General features: G+C 43.6%; 1 protein-coding gene across 1 annotated transcript in view; it reads left to right on the forward strand.

The window, feature by feature from the left end:
- The window catches only part of adamts17 (ADAM metallopeptidase with thrombospondin type 1 motif, 17), a 583,128-nt gene that overhangs the window by 497,266 nt on the left and 61,176 nt on the right, over positions 1–24,686 (forward strand). Inside the window, exon 16 of the mRNA XM_072278384.1 lies at positions 17,408–17,565. Within this exon, the coding sequence (XP_072134485.1) occupies positions 17,408–17,565 (158 nt within the window). The remainder of the gene's footprint in view (positions 1–17,407; positions 17,566–24,686) is intronic.

Consider the following 24,686-nt stretch of genomic DNA (forward strand, 5'->3'; position numbering starts at 1 on the left):
GTCAGGTAGCATCTGAGGAACACAGTAAACAGTCGACATTTCGGTCCAAGACCCTTCCTCAGGACTGGACAGGAAGGGAGCAGTCAGAGGAAGAAGATAGGGGGAGAGGAGGAAGAGGTGCAAGGTGGCAGGTGATAAATAAAACCAAGAGAGGGAGAGAGGGTGAAGTAAAGAGCTGAAAAATTGATTGGTGAAAGAGATAAAGGCCTGGAGAAGGGGAAATCTGTTAGGAAAGGACAGAGGGCCATTGTAGAAAGGGAAGGGAGAGGGAGGTGTTGGGCAGATAAGAAGATAAGGTGAGAGAGAGAAACAGCAAGGGGGAATGATGAAGGAGAGGAGGGGGAGGGCAATAATCAGAATGGGAATGGAAAGTAGAATTGAAATGGGTGGCCATCAGGATATCATGCTTTTTATGGCAGACGGACCGAAGGTGCTCAGCAAAATGGTCTCCCATCTACATCGCGTCTCACCAATATGCAGAAGGCCACCTCCAGTATATCAGTGATATACAGGAGGTGAAAAGCAGATGGATCCCACTGTGGCCTTATGTATATCGGTGAGAACCTACGTAGATTGGGAGACTGCTTCGCCAAGCACTTTCACTCTGTCCACCGCAAAAACTGGGATCACCCGGTGGCCACCCATTTCAGTTTAACTTCCCATTCCCATTCTGACATGCTCCTCCAACCTGAGTGTGACCACGATGAAACCACACTCAGGCTGGAGAAGCAACACTTTATATTCCATCTGGGTAGCCTCCAACCTGATGGCGTGAACATCGATTTCTTGAACTTTTGGTAATTGCCTCCCACCTTCACATTCCCTATTCCTGTTTACCTTTCTCACTTTATCTCCCTATCTGCCCCTTACCTCCCTCTTGTATTCCTCTCTCTTCCCTTTCTTCCATGTTCTCCTATCAGATTCCTCCTTCTCCAGTCCTCTCTCTCTTTCACCAATCAACTTCCCAGCTCTTTACTTCACCTGTTCCCCTTCCTCCAGTTTCATCTGCCACCTTCTTCCTCCCTTCTCCCCCACCCCTCCCAACTCTTGCCTTCCTTTCCAGTCCCGATGAAGGGTCCTGACCTGGAACATCAGCTGTTTACTCTTTTCCATAGACACTGCCTGACCTGCTGAGTTGCTCCAGCATTTTGTGTGTGTTGATTTGGATTTCCAGCATCAGCAGATTTTCTTGTGTTTGTGATACTACATTTGAAGTGTATGAGTGTAATTCCCAAAAACAGGGTTAGTCAATTTATGTACAGTAAGTTCTTGCACACAGCATTGGGATGAATAGCCAGTACCTTGGTTCTTAGTTCATATGTAAACACTGTACAAGCTTTCTTCATCTTCCTGAGAGACAGTAAGGCCCCAGTCCAGGGTATCATCGAGTGATGGCATCCCCCATTGCGTAGTGTTCTCCCAGCTTGGATATTGCACTTACCTTCCCAGAGAGGGACTCTGGCGCCCAACCTTCTGACTCCAAATCTGTAATGCCTGTCAGTGAGGCGCAACAGTTGATGGAAGTTAATTAACCGCAGTTGTTGAAACTCTGAGTTAAAATCAGATACTACTGAAAGCACTAATAAATGATCAGAGCTCAGCCGAAGATCTACGTCATTCCTCAAAACCCTACAAACCTCATGCAACTTCACCTCGTCATGGATTATGGAATTGTACAGCACAGAAATGGCCCCTTCAAAGTTATAAGTACATTTATTATCAAAGTCTGTATGCAGTATACAACCCTGAGATTCATCTTCACCTCAGACAGTGATAAGACAAAGAATAACCATGGAACCAACCTGCCCAAGCCCCCTAGACCCCCTACCCCCAGGAAGAAAAAGAAATCGCATAAATGGCAACAAAAAATGAGCAAAAACACAGAATATAAAAACACAAAATCATAAGACATACTTCAGTACTGTTCAGTTCATCCCATCCCTACTCATCAGATCCGCTGTCAAACTGCTTCCTGTGAAATAAAACCTATGTCCTCTTGATTTTGATACCTCTTCCACGAGAGCAAAGATTTTGATTATCTGCTAAGACTATGCCTCTAAGACTAAGACTATATCAGGTTACCCCTCAGCCTCCTTCCTTCATTCTAGGGAAAACAAGCCAAGTCTATCTAAAATCTAAAGTGCTCCATTCTAGTCAATATCCTGGTGAATCTCACTCTTCCCCAGCACAATCTCATTCTTCTCATAGCGTGGTGAAACACATAAAAGAGCTCCCCTCTTTTTTTCCAGGTCTGATAAAGGGTCTTGACCTGAAATGTCAACTGTCCATTTCCCTCCCTAGATGCTGCCTGACCTGCCGAGTTTTTTCAGTTCCTTTGTGTGTTGATTCATATTTCCAGTATCTATACTGGTCTATATCTCCTTACAGTGTGGTGACCAGACCTGCACACAGTGCTCCTACTTTCTTCAGAAAGGGCTCAATGGGCACGTGAAAATTTCTCACAGAGTGGCTTACTACAATTGTAAGATCACCCACTCTCTGAAACCCCACCAACAGGAGATCAATTCGGGAGCTCAGGCTGCCTGTAATTTGGCAGCAGGAAGGAAGTTGAGTCTGGATTCATTCTCCATGCTGCCTGCGATCTCTCAAGAGAAATGGAAGTGCTTTTGCAGTTTAATTTTGACTATCTCTCATTACGGACACAGGAGCAAACATTTTACTGCAGGAACCAAAATTGAACCAATTATAAGCATCAACCTTGGAAAAAGAAGAATTATAGATCTAGGCTGAAGAAAATGAGGCTGAAGCAAGTGAGAAGATAGTTTGAAGATGCAGGGAGAGTCAGGTCTGATGGAGAGGACAAAGTGGCCAAGTTGACCAAGAGATCCCAGTGTGTACAGAGCCCTTTGGTTAATACATTAATAATTTAGTTTGAAGATGCAGGGAGAGTTAGGTCTGATGGTGAGGACAAAGCGGACAAGTTAACCAAGAGATCCCAGTGTGTACAGAGCCCTTTAGTTAATAAATTATTGAGGACAGTTAAAGAGAGAAAACAGAAATGTGAAGGTCAGGAATTGCTGTTGATACCTGAAATCAAAGCCAGAATGTTGGAAATGCCCATAAAGTCAGACTGTGTTTGTGGGGGGAAGATGACTGAGCTCATAACATCATCCTTATAGCAGAACTGGCTGGTTCTGATGCAAACAGAAGTGATTTACCTGAACTTAAAACGTACTTCAGCTTATTTAACAGCCCAGTGGCTACTTGCAGAACAACACCAAAGGAGGGTGGAGTTATAACATTGATGTTTGATTCAGTGCAGAATTCCTCAGGAGAAACATTTTTACCCAAGGGGAAGGGAAGTCTGAGGAGCGATACAGTGAACTGAATAGCTGCATTTGTATAAGTGCAAGAGGGTGGTTGTCCTGATAAGGTGAGGTGAGGAGGTGGGATATGTGGAAAGCCATAGGGTTTAAAGACTAGCTGGGAACTGTGGACTGGACCATTGATTGGGTGTCCTAGAACTCACAACTAGTCTGCTGAGACGGTGGGAGCTCTCACTGCCAATCAGAGGGCCCAGCAAACTCCTAACGGCTCCACAGTTTGGGGCCTTGTCAAGACCCATGCAGTTGGGGAAAGCTATAAAGTCAGTCCCCAACGCACATGCCCACGTTGATAATGTGTATCACTTGGGCCTCCAGATGATTGACAGGAAACTCTTGGGGATGTTCCTCCTCTGTGTCCTTCTTTACGGGAAATGAAGGAACTACTTAACCAACCTCCCACTGAATAAGTTCACAGCTGAGAAGTCTTGCTGGGGTTTCTCTTTCACTCACCTGGGAGGAAGTGTCTGCTTAAAATATGCGAGAACATCCTATAGCCTTTTCTATTTACGGATAAAATGAATCATTGATTTCCCATGCAATTGCACTCAGCACTCTTCTCCACAAGCAGCTCCGAGATATTCTTGGCCCTGGATTGTCTCCCACTGTGTCTCAAACGTCCCGCGTCTCACCTTTTTGTCTCTTCCCTGAAGATCCAGAGAATGCTCATGACCAGATATGATTCATTCTACTAAGTGAGGATCATATTCAGGGACTTTCAGGTGCATTGAGAAATTGGAATTTAGAGCAACAGTTTTTCTAATGCTCAAAAATCAAACATCAGTCATTTTGCACAAGCTTTAACACAATGGCGACCATTTCCTCCCTGACATTGGTATAACACTAAATGGGTACTTCTGTTGCTGTTTACTTTTATAGGCCCAAGGGTCTTTCTCAGAATGCCATTGAATATATACTGTTGTTTACCATCATCAATTGGAAAAACCAACCAACTCCACTGAGTTTGAATACTAAAGAGTTCAGACAGGGCCACATTGTGCTATTTGTTGATATCTTATAGTTTTAGAGGTGCACTTGCTGACAGGGTACTTCACAGTTCATTCAGTCTGGTCACAAACTTCCCACATTTCACAGGGTTTGCTGCTACTGTCAATGAAATTCCCCCACCACCTACCTGCTGAGAAGTTCATCGCTTGGGGGCTTGAGAAGTTCATTGCTATGGCAATGATTAGTGACTTTGGGTGCGGTCAATGTGACAAGAGGTACAGAATGCAGTATTGAAGCAAAATGTCTCAGAAGGCTCTTCAAGTGAGGCTATAGGGGTAGAGCTTAGGAATAAAAAAAAATACAGGGAAATCCCAACAATTCCTCAAAGGTTTTCTGAGGTATTCTTACCATTTTTTGTGGGGACCATTTTGGGCACCAGTGAAACACGTCATCCACAGAGATAAGTGTGAAATCCAATTCCCATTCATCAGCATTACAGCTGCTCTGGAACAAGGAGCTGACCTGAAGATCAGGTTTTCATTAGGAGAATGACCAGGTCAGGTATCTGGTACATTGACGAAATGTCTGTGATGTCTTAGAAAGCACTGACTTAGTTGAAGATTAGCTTCTGTAACAACCGATCCATCAGGTTATCTGTCTGATGATCTGCAATGTTGATAACGTAATCACGCACCTCAGGATTGCCTGTCCAGCTCACAGCCTGTTTGTAAAGTGTGGCACTAGCACTGTATTTCCCCCATCAATGGGAGAGGAATTTACCTCCATTTTGGTCACTTTTGGTTCACAATGTGTTAGACATTCTTACCAAAAGCTCTTGACTGCAGATATCCTAATTTAGATGGGCACTGAAATGAATTCCAAGGGAACTTATTTCTTATGTTAATAATATTGATAGGAATTCTACAACTGTTACTGTACAGAGGTAGCCCGTGGCCAGTTGAGTCTGCGCTGCCTCCTGGTAGAACAATCCCATTAGTCCTTCCTCATGTGACATTAGAATCACATTGTATCAAATGCCAAGTAAAAGACCTAATGTCCTTTACAGAAAGTAAAGCACAGCAGGGACTTAAAATGTACTGTATCAAAATTCTCATCATCTCCACATTCCATTAACCAAGAATAACAGTTCCTTCCTTGCAGTAACCCTGATGATCCCCCCAGACTGCAGTGGTTTACATTAAAAACAACTCTGTTCCGGCTGTACCATGAACAACAAGTGCTAGGCTTGCCAAGTATAACCCGCACTCTGTCAACAGATTACTGAAGAACTGAGGAATAGATGAGGCCCTGGTAAACACAACAGCGCCCTCTGCAATTCTACCTCTTTGCAAGCTGAGACCAAGTGTATACACGGCAGCATGGGAAACCAAATAAATGGTCCAACGGAAGGGTCTCAACTGTCCATTTCCCTACCCAGATGTTGCCTGAACCAGTGAGTTCCTCCAACACCCTGACTTATTCCTGAGAACCCAAAAGTGGCTGAGTATCTGAAGGAGATGCCGGCTGTGCCCAACTTCCTGATGCAGAGTTTCAATCCAAAACATCGATAATTCCTCTCCTCCTCTCCCCACCCCCCAAACATAACAGATGCTGCTCGGCCTGCTGAGTTTCTCCAGCAGATTGTCTGGTGCTCAGAGTCCTAGTTGGTGAATACTTCCAGGAAGTGCTCAGAATGATTCCCAGTTGTTTATTTCAACTTGGTCAAAGTCCAAACCCTGTACCTTGTGATTACTCTTCCTCACTGGAGACCTTGGAGAGAAAGCTGCTGACAGTTGTACCTGCTGAATGATTTCACCTTTGTTGCCACAGGTTACGTTGAAGCTGCGGTGATCCCTGCTGGTGCCAGGAGGATAAGGGTGGTGGAGGAGAAACCAGCGCACAGTTTCCTAGGTAATGAACTATCTTACTCTGCCCTTCTGAGTGTTGTTTGCCAATGAAATTCCACCTGTGCAACAGATTTCACTGTTAGGATGTTTCAGTGTAAAGGCCTAACAGAGTGGAATTCACAGAAGGAAAGCATCTGCTAAAAAAATGTCTGTTTATAGATAGATAGATACTTTGTTGATCCCAAAGGAAATTACAGTGTCACAGTAGAATTGCAAGCACACAGATATACAAATAAACAAATATTAGAAGAGAAGTAAGAAAGAATTAAAAATAAGTTACCTTACACAGTCTAACAGGAGGGGGTCATTGTTCCCCTGGCTATAGGTTGACGCATTATAGAACTAATGGCTGAGGGTAAGAATAACCTCATATAATGCTCTTTGGAGCTGTGCAGTTGTCTTAGCGCAGTTATATTAGGCGGCAGTGAGTTGGGCTGGCTTTTTCACCTGCTGGGATCCTCGCTGCCTGCATTTATTCTCTGTTGTGTACCCAGCTGATTCATTATTCCCATGGAAAGACTCAGCAAATTCTGCCCCAAACTGTTGGTTGCTTCATTATTTCCCTACGTTGAAAGGACCGTACAATGCCAGCAACAGTAACTCATCTTCCCTTTGTTCAGTGACAAAGTTAAATGCAATAGGCTGCAAACAGAAAATGGGAATTTAATGACAGTGCATTCTGGTGGTAATCTTCCCTTCTGCTACTAGCCCCAGTACATCATCTGGATTGTTTGTTTATTTATTTATTTATTTATTTATTTACTGATGCAGACCTTTGAGCCCTGCCATCCCAGCAGCCCCTATCAACCCCAATTTTAACCCTAACCTAATCACGGGACAATTTACAACAATCAATCAACATGCCTTTGGACTGTGGGAGGAAAATGGAGCACCCGGGGAAAACCCACACACTCCACACGGAGAAGACGTAGAGACTCCTTGCAGATGACATCAGAATTGAACTTTGAACTCCAAACCCTGACAACCCGAGCTGTAATAGCGTCGTGCTAACCACTACGTTACCACGATACACTGCTTGTGAATTTGTAATTCCGCTCTCTGTAGTTAAAATGTTAAGGTCTTTACATTTTCAGCATGTGACAACGATACAGTTCAGTCATTTCTGCTCAAGGCAGATAGTCCCACTGATGTTCCTCTGATTGGTTTCTGTGTTGGGAGAATGAGCACGTTTATGCAATGAGCTAAGCTGAGTGGAAACCTCCACTCGGAAGAATCCATTTTTATTTATTGGTTTTATTTTATTGAGAGATACATCATGGTAACAGGCCAATGAGCCCACACCGCCCAATGACAACCCTGTGACCAACCAATTAACCAACTAACCCATACTGTACGTCTTTGGAATGTGGGAGGAAACTGGAGCACCTGGACAGAACCCACATGGGCACGGGACGAATGTACAAACTCCTTACAGACAGCAGTGGATTGAACCCTGGTCACTGGCACTGTAATATTCAGCGTGCTTCACAGCCAAGGAAGGGCTGGCTGCCAGAAAAATTAATTTGCGCTCAGCAAGCTCCCAGAAGTTGCAATGTAATAATGAAGAAGAAAAAGAAGAATAGCCCTTAACTCAGCAGTGGAGTTATCGGGGCACCATCTTTTGACGGTGTTTCCGTAGCAAGCTATTCTTGTTTTCACGAGTCCGAGTTGCTAGCTTGACGCTCAACCCGACTTGGATTCAAACTCAGGAACCTTCGCTCCGGAATCCAGCGCTGATATTATTGCACCACCAAGCAGGACAATGTAATAATGAGCCTCAGTGATATTGGTCCTGGAGAATCGACTTTAATTTTTTTTAAGGCTCAAATTTTGGTATGGGATTTGAACCCGGATCTTGCTGATACAGGAGCTGTTAATGGGGCACAGTGTTTTTGTATTCAATCAAACCGTGAGAAAGAAGTGGCAGCGCCCATCAGCAAGGTTGCTTCCCTGCCCATTAGGCAATAGAACACAGAACTAGTTTCTTGTACATTTCATTGGTTGTAAACAGTAAAAAGTCTCGTTATTTAAATATTGATTAGTTTTTGTTTGCCTATAATTTTGTCTGATTAGACTGCACAGAGTACTGTGCATGACCCAGGTCCCCTTATAATAGGAAATGTGTAGAAAATCGATATTGAAGCTGAGCACTTCGAACATTTAAAGGTCTCTTAAGAATAAAAAGACTGAGGGGTAATAATAAAACAAAAACAAATCATAGGATTAAATCAACACACATATAATGCTGGACGAACTCAGCAGGTCATGTAGGCATGTATAGAAATGAATAAACAGTCGAAGTATCAGGCTGAGGACTGAAAAGGAAGGGGAAGACGCCAGAATCAAAAGGCTGGGGTTGGGGATGGAGGTAGCTAGAAGGTGATCGGTGAAGCCAGTTGGATGGGTAAGGTCAAGGACTGGAGAAGAAGGAATCTGACAGGAGAGGAGAGTGGACCACAGGAAAAAGGGAAGGAAGAGAGGATCCAAGGGGGAAGTGATAGGCAGGTGAGAAGAGGTAAGTGGGGAATAGAGGAAAAGAGGCAGGGGAGGGAAACATTTTTTTTACTGAAAGGAGAAAACAATATTCATGCCACCAGATTGGAGGCTACCCAGGTAGAATATAAAGGTTAATTAAAATATTCCTAGTTATGCGCAAGTCGGAGACAAGAAAACGGAGAAATAAATCCAGTCAGGAGCTCACCAGGTGCTTTTTCCCCAGAATGTGGTTAGTATGAGGATATGGTGCCACAGTGAATAGCTTAGGTGAGTACCAAAGAATCATATCTAATAGGAAATGAGGTGAGCTCATGGAGGAGGGGAAGACCATGAGGAAGTCATTGGACGAAGAGCACTGGGGAAAAGATTGTGCGGGACACAACCTCAGCGTGGATGGTCAACTGGGTTGACTCTGGTCCCAAATTCGCTTCTAGATGAGTTCAATGTCTTTTATGCTCACTTTAACTGACTAGAACATGGAGGCATCTTTTTGAATTCCCACAGTACCCAACAACCCTCTGATTTCAGTCTCTGAGGCCAAGCTGAAAGTGTCCATCAGGAGGGTGAATCTGTCGAAAGTATCTGGCCCAGACTACATACCTGGCCGACTTACTGAAGACCTGTGCTCATCAACAGGCTGGATTATTTACCGATATCGTTAACCTTTCACTTCAGTAGTCTGAGGTACCCACCTGCTTCAAGCAGGCTTCAGTCATACTGGTGCCCAAGAAGAACGTGGTAATGTGCCTCAATGACTATCATCCAGTAGCACTTACATCCACTGTGATGAAGTACTTTGAGACGGTGGTCATAAAACAAATGAACTCCGGCCTGAGAAGTGACTTGGATCTGTTCCAATTTGTTTACCCTCTCAACAGGACAACAGCAGATGCCATTTCATTGACTCTTCACTCAGCCCCGAAACATCTGGACATTGAAGATGTATATATCAGGATGCTCTTCATTGACTACAGCTCAGCATTCAACACTATCATCACTTCGAAACTAATCACTAAGCTTCCAAGACCATGGCTTCGACCTTGTGCATCTGGATCCTTGATTTCCTCACTTCTGGACCCCGGTCAGTTCAGATTGGCAACATCTCCTCCAGAATCACCATCAGCACAGGTGCACCACAGAGCACACAGATTTTACAGAAGAAGATGAGAGAATTGAATTCAGTATGTATTTAGTAACACATTTACATTTATCAGGTGACTGAAAGAAGAACTCCTGCTAAACCGGTGAATACTGAAGATAAATTAGTTACCTGAATCATTGCGAAGAGCTGTTCTCCTCTTTGGGTGCACACTTTGAGCAGTGAGTCTGAACCGCAGCACCAGGAATATCTCATTACGTAAAGGGTTTCGGCCCGAAACGTCGAGTGTACTCTTCTCTTTCCGTGAATACTGCCTGGCCTGCTGAGTTCCTCCAGTATTTTGTGTGCGTTGCTCGGATTTCCAGCATCTGCAAATTTTCTCTGGTACGTGAAGCATCCATTGTGTTAACAGTAGGTCCTTCAGACATTAGTTGTTCCAGCTCATACCCAGTTAGCAACAGTAGAGAAACTTAGTATTGTGTTCCCACGGAGCTGCTCACTGATATAGGTCCTTGGAGACCAGCCATCATCCATGTGATTGGGCAAATTCATCTCATCCGCATCATCCACAATCACAGTGGATTCACCTGGAGCCCTGGAATATCTACATGGCTTCAAAAAGCTGTATGACTGAACCGTTGGTGGGCTAGTGCCCTTGTAAAGTATTCCACTTTTTCAAACGCTTTGTTAATAATGTTTTTGTGTGAGTCTGGAAACCTTCAGTGATGTTTCATTGACAAAGGCAGGTCCTTCGCCACACTGTCCAAGTTCAGCCGTTCAGTAAACATCCGTATCTGCGATATCGTCATCAAATCGGCACAGCCTTCTACTTACCCAACCCAAAATACATGTCCCCACATGGACCCTGTGCTGTCATATAAAGATGATTTGAATAATTGTTGGTACAGGTATGATAAATCTCACACTCCTGCCTGATACTTACTCATTTGTAAATTGAAGCTTAAAACCTTGCCCATGCATTGGTTCTGCTTGTTTTTATTTGGAATGCTACATATCTGCTTCCTGCAACAGGGCTCAAAAATATATTATTGAAAAGATATATTAATGAAATGGAAGCTAATGGGATTAAAGGCACAGTCATTGAGTATATATAAAATTAACTGAAGGATAGAAAATGGAAGTGCAGTGTGACATTTCAGACTGCAGGGTATTTAGTGTACAGAGACATTTCCTGGGGTTGGGCATTACAACCACTGTTTGACATAACCTAATGAGTTATATTAGTGCTATAAAAATAATTTCAATTTCCAAATGACACAAAACTTGGAATTGCAGTAAAGAATGATGATAGTATTTGGTTATCATTGATTTATCATTGTCACAAGTACTGAGATACTATACTATGAAAAGATGTTGTTTACCTGCCATCCAAAAAAAAACCTTCCACACATAAGAATACTGAAGTAGTCCAAAGAAGAAAATAAAAATATAGGCTGAAGAAATGGCCAGATACATGGCAGATAGGTTAATCCAGAGAGACATGACGTGAAACGTTTTGGTTAGAAAGAGAAGTTGAGGCAACATAACTGCATGCTATGTATTTAAGGGAAGCGCAGAAACTGGGATCTACTTGCGTAGGCTTTTAGAACATGGAACAATACAGCACAGTCTTTGGCCCATGATGTTGTGTTGACATTTTAACCTACTGCAACATCAATTCAATGCTTCCCTCCTGCATAGCCCTCGATTTTTTTCATCCATGTGCCATCTAACGGTCTCTTAAATGTCCCTAATGTATCTGCCTCAACCATAGTACGTTCCACCCATCCGCCACTCTTTGTGTAAAAAAAAAACCTGCCTTTGACATCTCACTTGTACTTTCTTCCAGTTACCATAAAATTATGATGTAAAAGTGCTGGCTGTCCATGCTATCAATGCCTCTAATCATCTTATACACCTCTATCAAGTCACCTCTTACCCTCTTTTTCTCCAAAGAGAAAACCTCTATCCCACTCAATCTTTCCTCATAAAACATATTCTCAACTCCTTCAGCATCCTGGTAAATCTACTCTGCACCCTCCACAGCCTTCCTATAATTAGGCAACCAGAACTGAACACAGTACTCCAATTCTTGGTGATTACAAAAATTTTGACAACGGCAGTAGTTGAGAAAACTGTTAAACATTAGACAGTAAATAATCTGCTGGAGGAACTCAGTGGGTTGAGTAGCATCTGTGGGGGAAAGAAAAATGTCGATATTTCAGGTCAAAATCCCTGTATCAGGATATCTTGGCCTGATTCATATATCAACCCAAACTTTGACAATTCCTTTACTCCTATGGATGCTGCTCAGTCTACTGTGTTTCTCCAGCAGATTGTTTATTAGTACAGATTCCGGTATCTGCAGGCTTATGAGTCTCTAAATGTTGGGCAGGATCCTTTGGGAGCCCAGCACACAGAAGACAAGTAAATTGTGCTGAGCCTTTATGTAAAATTGATTTGATCTCAGACAGGTTACTGAACCAGTTGCCTTAAATTGGGCGTAGATTAGGTTTACTAAAACAGTAGCACTGTGGATGAAAGGACCCAGTTATCTGGAGACTGGGAGGCAGAGAAAGACGATTACATGGAGATTTGATGGAGTTGATGGTTAATTGGACCACTAATTGGAGGAGGAGCATGAGAAAGAACAGGAGAATGGGATTAAATGGCAAATGAAATCAAGCCCTGATAGCATGGGAGCCTTTCCCCCAGGACCAATACTTCAGAACTGTGAAGTTGTTGTGAGGACACTCTCAGGCTGTGTTGGTGGGAGGAGGTTTTTACTGAGATGGTGCTAACTGGTTGGTACTTCCCTGACTCATCTGGGTTTTTGAATTTAATGTATTCCAACTGAGATCTTGTGGGCTGTTTTTGAGAAGTAAAGTGGAGAGGAGAGGGGCTCAGTTCTATTCCCATGTAAGAGCCCTACCAGGAAGAGTGAACTGACAATTTCCCTAAGATTGATTGTCCTGCAGATTCTTGAGATCCCAGTGGATCTCCTGCAGTGGACCAGCTGATATCTGACAGTGGAGTGCAGATCCCAAGGACCCAGCAATAGTTTGACTTCTTGTCCCAGGCACCAAAGCCCTTGAAGCACACAAAGGCCAATAATCCAACAGCACAGCGGGTGCACAGCCTGAAAAAATCCACCCACTGCTTGGTTATTTAGGACAGAATGATGACAGTGAAGATACCCCACCTGATATCCGCGAGACTGCACCATCCCAGCATCTACAGAAAGATTTCTTGTGTAGCTTGTCAATGCCAGAGGATGGGACAGCAGTTTTGCAACTGAATTCAGTCCAACAGCCACAAAACATGGAGGAACTCAGCAGGCCAGGCAGCATCTATAAAAAAGAGTAAACAGTCAACGTTTCGGGCTGAGACCTTTCATCAGGACTGGAAAGGAAGAGGAAAAGTCAGAGTAAGAAGGTGAGGGGAAGGGAAGAAGTAGTACACTGTGGTAGTTGAAAATGGGAGGGGGGAGTAGTCAAGTAAAGAGCTGGGAAGTTGATTGGTGAAGAATGGGGAATCTGAATGGAGAGGACAGAAGAACATGGAAGAAAGGGAAGGGAGAGGAGCACCAAAGGGAGGTAATAGGCGGGTAAGGAGAAAAGGTGAGAGAGGGAAACAGGAATGGGGACTGGTAAAGGGGGGGGGGGGTGCAATTACTGGAAGTTCAAGAAATCGATGTTCATCCCATCAGGTTGGAGGCTACACAGGCAGAATATAAGGTATTGCTCCTCCAATCTGAGTGTGGCCTCATTGGGGCACCTTCTTACTCTGACTTCTGCTCTTCCTTTCCAGTCCTGATGAAGGATCTTGGCTCAAAACGTTGACTGTTTACTCTTTTCCATAGGTGCTACTGGGCCTGCTGCATTCCTCCAGCATTTAATGTGGGTTGCTTTGGATTTCCAGGATCTGCAGAATTTCTTGTGTTTCAGTCCAACAGTAATCTCTAAACTTCCTGCATCCCTGAAGATTTCAGAGAGCTCTGTACTATTCTAATTCTTGCATACAGCTGTTTTGTAAACTCAGGAATTCTCTCCCGCCATTCTTCAGCATTCCCAGTGGCTCTCCAATCTGCCCTCTTTGAACAAGATTTTGGTCTTCCTCCTAATATGTTGTGGGGTCAGGTCACATTCCAGTAACGTGTCTGGACCATTTTATCACTTCTCCTGATAGAGATTGCGTTTGATGTTAAAGAATTTTATGATGCAGTGAGGGGTCACCCAGCCTGGGACTTCTGGAATGGAAAGGCTTTGATCTTTACTGTTTCATGATCAGAAGGAAGGGAAATGGGAATTTTAGTAAAACTCTTCCATGAGGAGCTGAGGGAAATTGATCAATTCACTGATTTACCCTATACCTGCTTGCAATAATCACTTGCTAGAGGATCTAATTCTGAAAGCCTCCCCCAGGGTCTCAGCTAAAATTAGCACACAAATGTGGTTTACACACTTGCCTGTCCCAGCCAGCGGCAGGAATCCTCCTGGCTGTGGCTATGCATTTCTGATCCTTTTGGAGGAGGGAGAATTAGTAAGTATGAAAGTTGATGGAGATACCCCATCGTGCTGGGCTCACAATCTTGCCAAGATTGTCAATTATGCTCTGGCAATTATACACTGCTTATCTCTCCAGTTAATTAGACTGCTGAAATGTGTCTTTTTTAAATAAAAACCTATCTATTAAAATTCACTGGTGTTTTGCAGCTTTATATGGGAAACAATTTATTCTCTGTATGTCTTCCTGCAAGGAAGACATACTAAACATTTCCCCTCTGCGGAAAGAGAGGCGTACTGACTGAGACAAAAGCAGAGTTCACAGGGGTAGACGCTCTGTGCAAAAGAAATGACGGCACTTTGAAATCAGATTTGAGAACAGTGTCTCTGCACTTTTCTAAACAGAGGTCATGTTCGTGCTCTGTAGATTTGCCTTCCTTCAGCTGAAAGATGAGCATATTTTAACAGGATTTAAAAACAGAAGAATGAGAGGCAGAAGTCTGTGGGTGGGGTGGTTTTCAAAATGCTTAAAAGAGAAGCAGGAGTATGTGCTATGATGCAAAGACTGTCTTAATGCATCAATGTAAAGGCATCAACAGATTAAAATATAAGTGTCAGGCAAAGGATATGAGTGGGTGGCATAAAATGGAGATTTTAACAGAAACAGAAATAAGCATTGGCACAAAGAATGGATAAAACAGCAAATACATTCCCTAAAAATGGAGAGGAAATATCCATGGAATGTAGATTGCATTGTAGGCTTTGGGAGTGAGGCACATTCCAACTGCAAGCGATCAGAGATTAGTAAGAAACATTTAAGTTCCAAAATTACCTAAGTTCAGAAACATAATAGCAGAAGATTTCTTAAACAGATGTGATTGGGGAGAAAAGGGCTTGCACTCTTATAGCACCTTTCATAACATTTGGATAGTCCACTCACAGCCAATGAAGAAAAATACAGCCACTGACATAAATCAAACAAAAAACAAACACTCAGCAGGTGAAGCAGTAGCTGAGGAAAGAGAAAACATCAGTGTTTCAGTTTCATGACCAGTCAAAACTGAGAAAGACAGGGTTAGAACTGGGAAAGAATTAGTTTTCAGTAACAGAGAAGGCAGGGGAGGGATGAGTAGGACAAAAGCAAGATCTCCCAAGTTCCAATGGGTTAATGAGGGCAGTCACAAACCCAGTATCTTCCTTATCTAGGTAATATGTGAGGCTGTGGGACGTGCCCAGCAGGCAAAACTGTGCAAATGGAATAAGCAAACCTGAATACATGGCCTTCTCCTAATGCCGATGAATTCTATGAACAGTTTAACCCAGTACACATGACAGCCTCTGAAGAAAAGTTGTCTTGAGGTTGTCTGGCTGTCTGGAGAAGGGGCCAGCTGGCGTTAATACATCACAGCCGAATGGTGTCCTCAGACACCAGCCAACTCCTGGATTCACGGTCTGGGTTATAGTTGTTGAAAAAATCAAAAGGACAGGCCTGACAGTAGTCCATAAGCACACGCACACACATCAGCTATTTTAAATGTTTGAAACTTTAATATGGGAGATATCCATTCAAAGCCAACTGTTCCATGCAGCTACAGTGCCTATAAAAAGTATTCACCCTCCTCCCCCCCCCCCACCCTGGAAGTTTTCATGTTTTATTGTTTTACCACATTGAGTCACAGCGGATTTAACTTGGCTTTTTTTGACACTGATCAACAGAAAAGGACTCTTTGGTGTCAAAGTGAAAACAGATCTCTACAAGGTGACCTAAATTGATGACAAATATAAAGCACAAATTAATTGATTGCATAAGTATTCAAACCCCCCCCCCCTTCCCAGTTTAATATGACACACCAAATCATCCCCAGTGCCACCACATAATTAAATAGAGATCTATTTTTGGAGGACAGTGTGCAGTCAAGGTGTTTCAATTGATTGTAGTAACATACACCATGTGGGAGGTCCAAATGCTGGTGAGTCAGTATCCTGGCAAAAACTACACCATGAAGATAAAAGAACACACTAAACAACTGCACGAAAAGGTTATTGAACAGCGCAAGTCAGGAGATGGATACAAGAAAATGTCCAAGTAACTGAATATCCTTTGGAAAACAGCTAAGTCAATCATCAAGAAATGGAAGGAATATGGCACAGCCGTAAATCTGCCTAGAGCAGGTCGTCCTCAAAAATTGGGTAATCGTGCAAGAAGGGGACTAGTGAGGGAGACCACCAAGAGACCTATGACAACTCTGAAGGAGTTACAAGCTTCAGTGGCTGAGATGGGAGAGACTGCGCATACAACGACTGTTACCTGAGTGCTTCACCAGTCACAGCTTTCTGGGAGAGTAGCAAAGAGCAAGCCACTGTTAAAAAAAAATTCAAGTTGACTGGAATTTGCCAGAAGGCATGTGGGATACTCTGAAGCCAGAGGGTAATATGAATGCAGCAAAAGACAGGGAAATCCTGGAGGAAAACTTGATGCAGACAGCAAGAGAACTGTGACTTGGGAGAAAATTTGTTTTCCAGCAAGACAATGACCCCAAGCATAAAGCCAAAGATACATGGGAATGGCTTAAAAACAGCAAAATTAATGTCCTGGAGTGGCCAAGCCAGAGTCCAGACCTCACTCCAATTGAGATTTTGTGGCTAGACTTGAAAAGGCCTGTTCACTCATGATCCCTGTACAATCTGACAGAACCTAAGCAGTTTTGTGAAGAAGAATGGGGAAAAATTGCAGTGTCCAAATGTGGGAAGCAGATAGAGACCTATCCACATAGACTTGAGGCTGTAATTGCTGTCAAAGGTGCATCTACTAAATACTGTCTTGAAGGGGGTGAATATTTATGCAAACAATTATTTCGTAATTTATATTTGTAATCAATTTAGATCACTTTATAGAGATCTGTTTCTACCTTGACATGAAAGAGTTTTTTTTGTTGATCAGTGTCAAAAAAGCCAAATGAAAGCCACTGTGATTCAACGTTATAAAACACGAAAGCTTCTAAGGTGGTTTATAGGCACAGTATCTGTAAATTTCAATCAGAAGATGAAAGGAAATTTGGTCACAAATGCTTGATGAGTGAATTTGTTTGATATTTTATATTTCACCAGCTTTGAAAGATTCCACGACACAGTCTATTAACAGTGACTGGAAGATCGAGTTGCCTGGTGAATTCCCAATGGCAGGAACCACAGTACATTATGTGCGACGGGGTCTCTGGGAAAAGATGTCTGCCAAGGGACCAACCAAAACACCACTTCATTTAATGGTAGCTTGTTTTTCTTGTGTCATTGCATGTGGAATGCTGAGATCCCAATGGACCTTTCATAATTTAATAATTTCTTTAAAACTTGTGACTAGGAGATGACTTTTTCTTACATGAATTTCTCATGGATGGAAATAACATTACTTCAGTAATGACTATCCTAAAATGAGTTCCCTAATGTTTGAGAATATTATTTCAATGGTGTGTAGATGCGTACTGATGCTGAGAGAGGACATCATTAGTAAGATTCTGCCAGGAATTTGGTTCAAGAATTTACACTTTCAACTTTAAAGCTGCTTTTTCATCTTTGGATTTTCAAACCCTTTGTCATTAGGATATGAGAAGAGTTGGTGAAACTGCACTTAAGTCCCTCTCTAATTGCCCCAAAGTTCATTGATTATTCCACACCACATGGATGATGGAGATCCCCAATGATGGATGTCATCCTGAGACATCCCCTTTTGTAGATGTCCTCTGTGGTGTGGAGAGCTGTACTTGTGATGGAACTAGCTGAATCCACCATAGCTTCTATTTTGGAGCTTCCATGCCAGGCTTCCATACCATGCCAAGTCAGACTGTATGTCTGTAGAGATGCCAGGATTCTTGCTTTGGGTGCCTCTGGCAGTGTTCCGCGTATCTGTCGCATAGATATATTACATTCAGTTTCTGAGCTTGGCAAATTGGGATGTTCCTTCTCTCACAGTTGCTAGTTGCCCATAACACAGCTACACAGACATAGCAAATGGTGTATATGTTCAGGACACCTTTAACCTACAATGTTATGTTTACCAGAGCAGTAATTCCAATTATGAAGTGATGTAACCATTAAAAATGCAGGAACATGAATTGCTTAGAATTTCACTGTGCAGAAAAAGGCTGTTCACTTTGAAATACTTACATTGCCCCCCCCCGAAAGAGATGCTGCACCCTCTGTTACCCCACCCTGCTTAGCATTTGTCCATACTATTTCCATTTTCGTACATTTCCCCATTTTGTAAGTTATTCTTGTCATCGTCGTTAGGTCGCATCTGGAATTTCCAGTTGGCAGACGATTTCCCTCCACGTCGCTCTGTCCCGACACTTGTCCACAACATCCCAAGTCTTGTCCAGCTTGGTCCAATCCTTGATGTTATCCAACCATGTTGTTCTTTGCCTTCCTCTTCCTTTCTTTCTCTCCACCTTTCCATATAACAAGTCCGACAAGATGTTACCTCTCCGCATAACGTGTCCACAATAAGCAACTTTTAGCTTCATGATCTTTTCCAGCAGTATCCGTGGTCTATCAGCTTCGCACAAAACCCCCTCATTTGAGACTTTCTCTGCCCAGCTGATCTTCAACATTCATCAATAACACCACATTTCAAAGGCATTAATTTGTTTCATGTCATCCTTCTTCAGGGTCCATGTTTCTGATCCATACCTCAGCACTGACCATACATAACACTTGTGGAAGTTATTCCAGATTATTCTAATCCCGCATGCTCTGATCCACAGCCAAACTATCCTCAGCAAACAACATTCTATTTGTTATTTTGATCAGCACACTCAAAATGCTGGAGGAACTCAACAGGCCAGGCAGCATCTATGGAAAAGAGTACAGTCAATGTTTCAGACCGCGACCCTTCATCAGGACTCTGCAAAACAAGTCATTAGTGCAAAATTACCGTAGCAGAGTCCCTCATTTCTACTGAGTACCCAAAACAAGTCACCATATCAGCTGCACTGTGCTAAAAATTAACTTTGCATCAACCAAGTGAAAGTGTAAGCTCAAGCATTGTTTCAGATTAAGGAATATTTCATACAATAACTTCAAACTTCACATTTTTAAGCTGCTGCTATCAGCTGCGTATTAGTACGTATTATTTTCAGTTCAAGTATAGCTTTACTCAGTCACCATGTCCATTAGCTCCAGTCTAGTCAGTCTAAGATGGCGCCACGTACAGTGGCCATGTTGCGAGCTCTGTTCCAAATCTACAGTATACGACTAATTTCTACAATTTTCTTAGCGTTTTCTATTCAAGTAGCTGATAGTCACATCAGATACGATAGACTGACGCTTCTGAACATCAGGAAGATGGCACTTACCCATTATGTGCTGCCTTTCCTACACTGAGAACCACGGGAGACTCATCTCTTACACCGCCACTGCCTTGGAGGTGGCGTTGGAGCCAAGGTAGAAGGGCCGGCGTCCTGGTGAGGCTGAGACGGCGTGCTAATCGGCCGCCGCTCTCTAGCTTACTCCTGGCTAATGTTCAGTCCCTGGACAACAAGCAGAGCAAACTGTGAACTAGAATCTCCAAAAGAGGGAAAAAAAGGAATGTAACGTTTTGTGCTTCATAGAGACCTGGCTGATGGAGGAGATACCGGACCACACTATCGAGCCTTTGGGTTTTCCTTGTTCCAGGCAAACAGGTCAAAAAACTTCTCTGAGTAGAGTAAAGGAGGAGGGGTATGCTTCATGGTCAACAGTGCTTGGTGCGACCCCCAGAATGTGCATGCACTCAGCTCCTTTTGTTCCCCAGACCTGGAATACCTGGTGCTACTGTGTAGACCCTACTGGCTGCCTAGGGAGTTCACGGCTGTTATCATTAGAGCGGTGTACATTCTGCCGCTGGCTGATACCGACCAAGGAACTGTATGAGACCATCAGCGCGCTGGAGACTGCACAGCCAGAGGCAGCCTTCATCGTCACCGGTGACTTGAATCGAGCGTCGCTAATGAAAGTCTTTCCGAAGTTTTGTCAGCACATCCAGGTGAGCACACGGGGAGATAAGATACTTGACCACTGTTACACTCCCTTCTGCAACGCTTACAAAGCTCTCCTTTGCCCAGCTTTTGGAAAATCAGATTACTCTTTGACCCTGCTTTTGCCAAAGTACAGGCAGAAGCTGAAACAAGAGGCAGCCATAGTTAAAACTGTTTACTGGTGGTCCGACCAATCAGCCTCCATGCTGCAGGACTGCCTCGATGACGTTGACTGGAATGTCTTCCATGATGAGGATGTCTCCGAGTTCACGGATGGAATCACGTGCTTCAACCGGAAGTGCATTGACAATGTTATCCCCTAGAAGTCGGTCAGGGTCTTCCCGAACCAGAAAACCTGAATCAATAGTTCCGTGCAAGCAGCACTACCGCATGAGAGCTTACATTGCCAGCAATCAGCAGGAGCTCAAGAGAAGCAGCTAGGATCTGTGCAAAGCTATCAAGGCTGCAGAACGACAGGGGCAAGATTGAGTCAAGATTCACAACAAATAGCACATGTGGCTTGTGGCGAGGGCTGCATACCATCGCAGACTTCAAAGCCAAACGTAGTAGTGCCGCCAACATCGCGGCCCCCTCCCAGATCAGTTCAATCGCTTTTACACTCAGTTCGATATCGCTAACACTGAGCCTCCGAGGAAAATCACTGCTACAACTTGCAACCGGGTCATCTCTGAGGCTGAGGTACGCAGATGTTTCCAACGAGTGGACAGTTGCAAGTCTGCGGGACTGGACGGCATCCCAGGGCGAGTGCTCAGGATGTGCACATCACAACTGGCAGGTGTGTTTACTGACATTTTTAATCTCTCCCTCCCCCAGTGTAGAGTGCGCTCCCACTTCAAAACATCCACCATTGTCCCTATACCAAAAAAGACCAAGGTAACATGTCTGATCGACTGGCATCCTGTCATACTCACCTCACTAATAAGCAAATGCTTTGAGAGGCTGGTCAAGGATTATATCTTCAGCTTGCTACCACCCATACTGGACCCCCTACAATTCACCTACCGACACAACTGATCGACAGATGATGCAATAGCCGATGCTCTACATACTCTCCCTTACTACACACTGTCCTTACATTTCTAGAGAAGGTGGATGCTTATGTAAGAATGCTGTTCTTGGACTACAGTTCAGCATTCAACACCATAATTCCATCCAGGCTCGACAGGAAGTTCAGAGGCCTCGGCCTTGACCCTGCCTTGTGCAGCTGGATCCTGGACTTCCTGTCAGATCGCCAGCAGGTGGTAAGAGTGGGCTTCCTCACCTCCACCCCTCTGACTCTCAACACAGAGGCCCCTCAAGTTTATCTACTAAGTACCCTCCTTTACTCCCTGTATACCCATGACTGTGTCGCCACCGACAGCTCTAATCTGCTAATTAAATTTGCAACAACACTACATTGATTGGCCTAATCTCAAACAAAATCAAAGGAGCTGGTTGTGGATTACAGGAGGAATGGAGACAGGCTAACCCCTATTGACATCAATGCATCTGGGGTTGATAGGGTAAACAGCTTTAAGTTCCTCGGCATCCACATCAACCGGGACCTCACGTGGTCTTTACACACCAGCTGTGTGGTGAAAAAGGCACAACAGCGCCTCTTTCACCTCAGACAGTTGAGGAAGTTTAGTATGGGCCCCCAAATCCTATGGACTTTCTACAGGGGCACAATTGAGAGCATCCTGATTGGCTGTGTCACTGGCCTGGTATGGGAACTGTACTTCCCTCAATCGCAGGATTCTGCAGAGAGTGGTGCGGACAGCCCAGCACATCTGTGGATGTGAACTTCCCACTATTCAGGACATTTACAAAGACAGGTGTGTAAAAAGAGCCCGAAGGATCATTGGGGACCCAAGTCACCCCAATCACAGTCTATTCCAGCTGCTGCCATCCGGAAAACGATATCACAGCATAAAAGCCAGGACCAACAGGCTCCGGGACAGCTTCTTCCACCAGGCCATCAGACTGATTAACTCACGCTGATTTGAGTGTACTTCTATGTTACATTGACTGTTCTATTTATTATAAATTACTATGATTGTACATCACACATTTAGACAGAGATGTAACGTAAAGATTTTTACTCCTCGTGTAAGTGAAGGATGTAAAAAATAAAGTCAGTTCAATTTACTTCATTTCTCACCATTAAACATGGACAGAAAAATCTGTCCATGGAAATAACATCTTAAGCCTTGGAATCAAAGGTCATCGACCAGTTTGTGATACGTTAACAATACCTGAACTAAAATGCCATGAAGGACATCTAATTGATTTTACACTGTCTCTGGGAGCTTGCTCAGGCGGAGTCAGTGGTTCCCTTTGAACCACCAGTATCTCATAACACTTACTGTTTATGGTTCTGTGATATTTAATTTCAAATCTGATATTGAAGTTCAAGTCTTTATGTTCAAGAATCCAGAAGGAGGTGCTTTACCACACTTGTTTGAGGACTGGAAAACAAATTAATACCGGAAATCACAGTGGGTCAGGAAACACCTGCAGAGTTAATGACCCTTTGACCTTTCCTCACTCCTGGCTCACTGATCTGAAACATGGACTCTGTTTTCTACAGAGCTGCCTGATCAGTGGACAGCTCACATCTGCGCCTTTTTTTTTGTTGTTTATATTGCTTTGAAGTCTAAAAAAATCATGGATTTTATCTGCATTGCTGGCAACTTCCACCTGCAAGATAGTTGTTGTCAATGTAGGCAGCCATTCAGGTAGCTGGCTTCTCAGCTTCCCAAGGGCAAGCAGGTGTGGGCATCATACAGCAGCTTTCCCAGTGATAGACATCAGTGATGAGGATAAATAATTTAACACGTTACTATTTTAGTATCTAGGGGAGTGTGAAGGGCAACGGCACTGTAAATACACACAAGCTGGTGGTGGTTAGAACGGAGCCAGCACTCTGTACCTTGTATCAATTCAGCCCCCCGCTTTGCCAGAAACACCCTTTAAACTTTAATTCTCCAGTTTAAGGTAATATTCTTCCCCTCTGTCCCTTTCTCTATCCTCTTGGTCTACCCACTTTGGCCTATACCCCCAATTCTGCCCCACATCACTCTCCTCCTTTCCCCCCTCCCATCCAGTAGTTCTATTGATCAGAACTGTGCCAAAACTGATGTTTCATATGGTCATAGCATGGCCTCCTGCTCTTGTGTTCTATGTTTCCAGCACTAAAGTCAAGATATCGATAAGACCTTAACACATAGGAGCAGAATTAGGCCATTCAACCCATCGGTTCTGCTCCGCCATTCCATCGTGGCTTTTATTTCCTTCTTAATCCCATTTCCCTGCTTTCTCCACGTAAGCTTTGACACCCTTACTAATCAAGCATCAATCAGCCTCCATTTTTAAATGTACCCAGTGACTTGACTTCCACAGCCATCTGTGGCAATGAATTTCAGAGATTCACCAACCTCTGGCTGAAGTATATCCCCCTCATTTTTGTTCCAAAGAGACATCAGTCTATTCTGAGGCTGTGCCTTGGTCCTAGATTCTCCATTATTGGGAATGTCCTTTCCATGACCAGTCTATCAAGACCTTTCAATAGTTGATAGGTTTCAAAGAGATCCCCCTCATTCTTCTAAACTCCCAGCTTGAGCACCTGATTTACTGCCTTTAGGAATTTGTGGACATAGTTCCGTTCCCCTCCACATTTTAGGCATGCATCATTTCTCCTTGCCCTGTTGGCTTCCCTTAAGCACTGCCTCATGCTTCACTTGGCTGAATTCCTTTTGCCCGTACACTCATTTCTTCCTGTAGTCTAGAACTTCCTTCCTTCTTCACTGTCAACCACATTGCCAATGTGAGCCTCACTTTTAATTCTACATCATTTAGATATATCATCAGCTGTAAAGAAACTCATACAGAGCCCCGTCAACCCCTCAGTTCACAGTCCTCAGTTCCTTCTGCTTTCTCTGGGACAGTTTTTAATCCACACTTTGTGGATCCTTTGGATCTTTGTCGAACACCTCACTAAAACTTTGCATGCCCTGCCCTTGACCTCTGCAATTTTCAAAAGGCTGCGATACATTTTATCCAAATCTGGTAATTCATGCATTTTTAATGATGCTGGGTATGTTTAATGTCTCCTCACTCTGTTTATCATTTCAACAAATTCACATTCTACCTTGTTAATGTCATCCCGGTCTCTTGAAAGACAGATGCAGCACATTCATACAAAATTTTATTTGTGCCTTCCATCACCAGTCCTTTCTCACCTTCCATCTCTCCACACGTTCAGAGAAGACCTTATGTTTGCTTTCATTTTTATGCCTTTTGTTCCTAAATTTTCTTTTAGATTCAAACATCATACGGCATAGGCACGGACCTTCTGACCCACAATGTCTGCTGACTGT

Source organism: Mobula birostris, chromosome 14 (assembly GCF_030028105.1).
Source record: "Mobula birostris isolate sMobBir1 chromosome 14, sMobBir1.hap1, whole genome shotgun sequence".
Classification (NCBI taxonomy): domain Eukaryota; kingdom Metazoa; phylum Chordata; class Chondrichthyes; order Myliobatiformes; family Myliobatidae; genus Mobula; species Mobula birostris.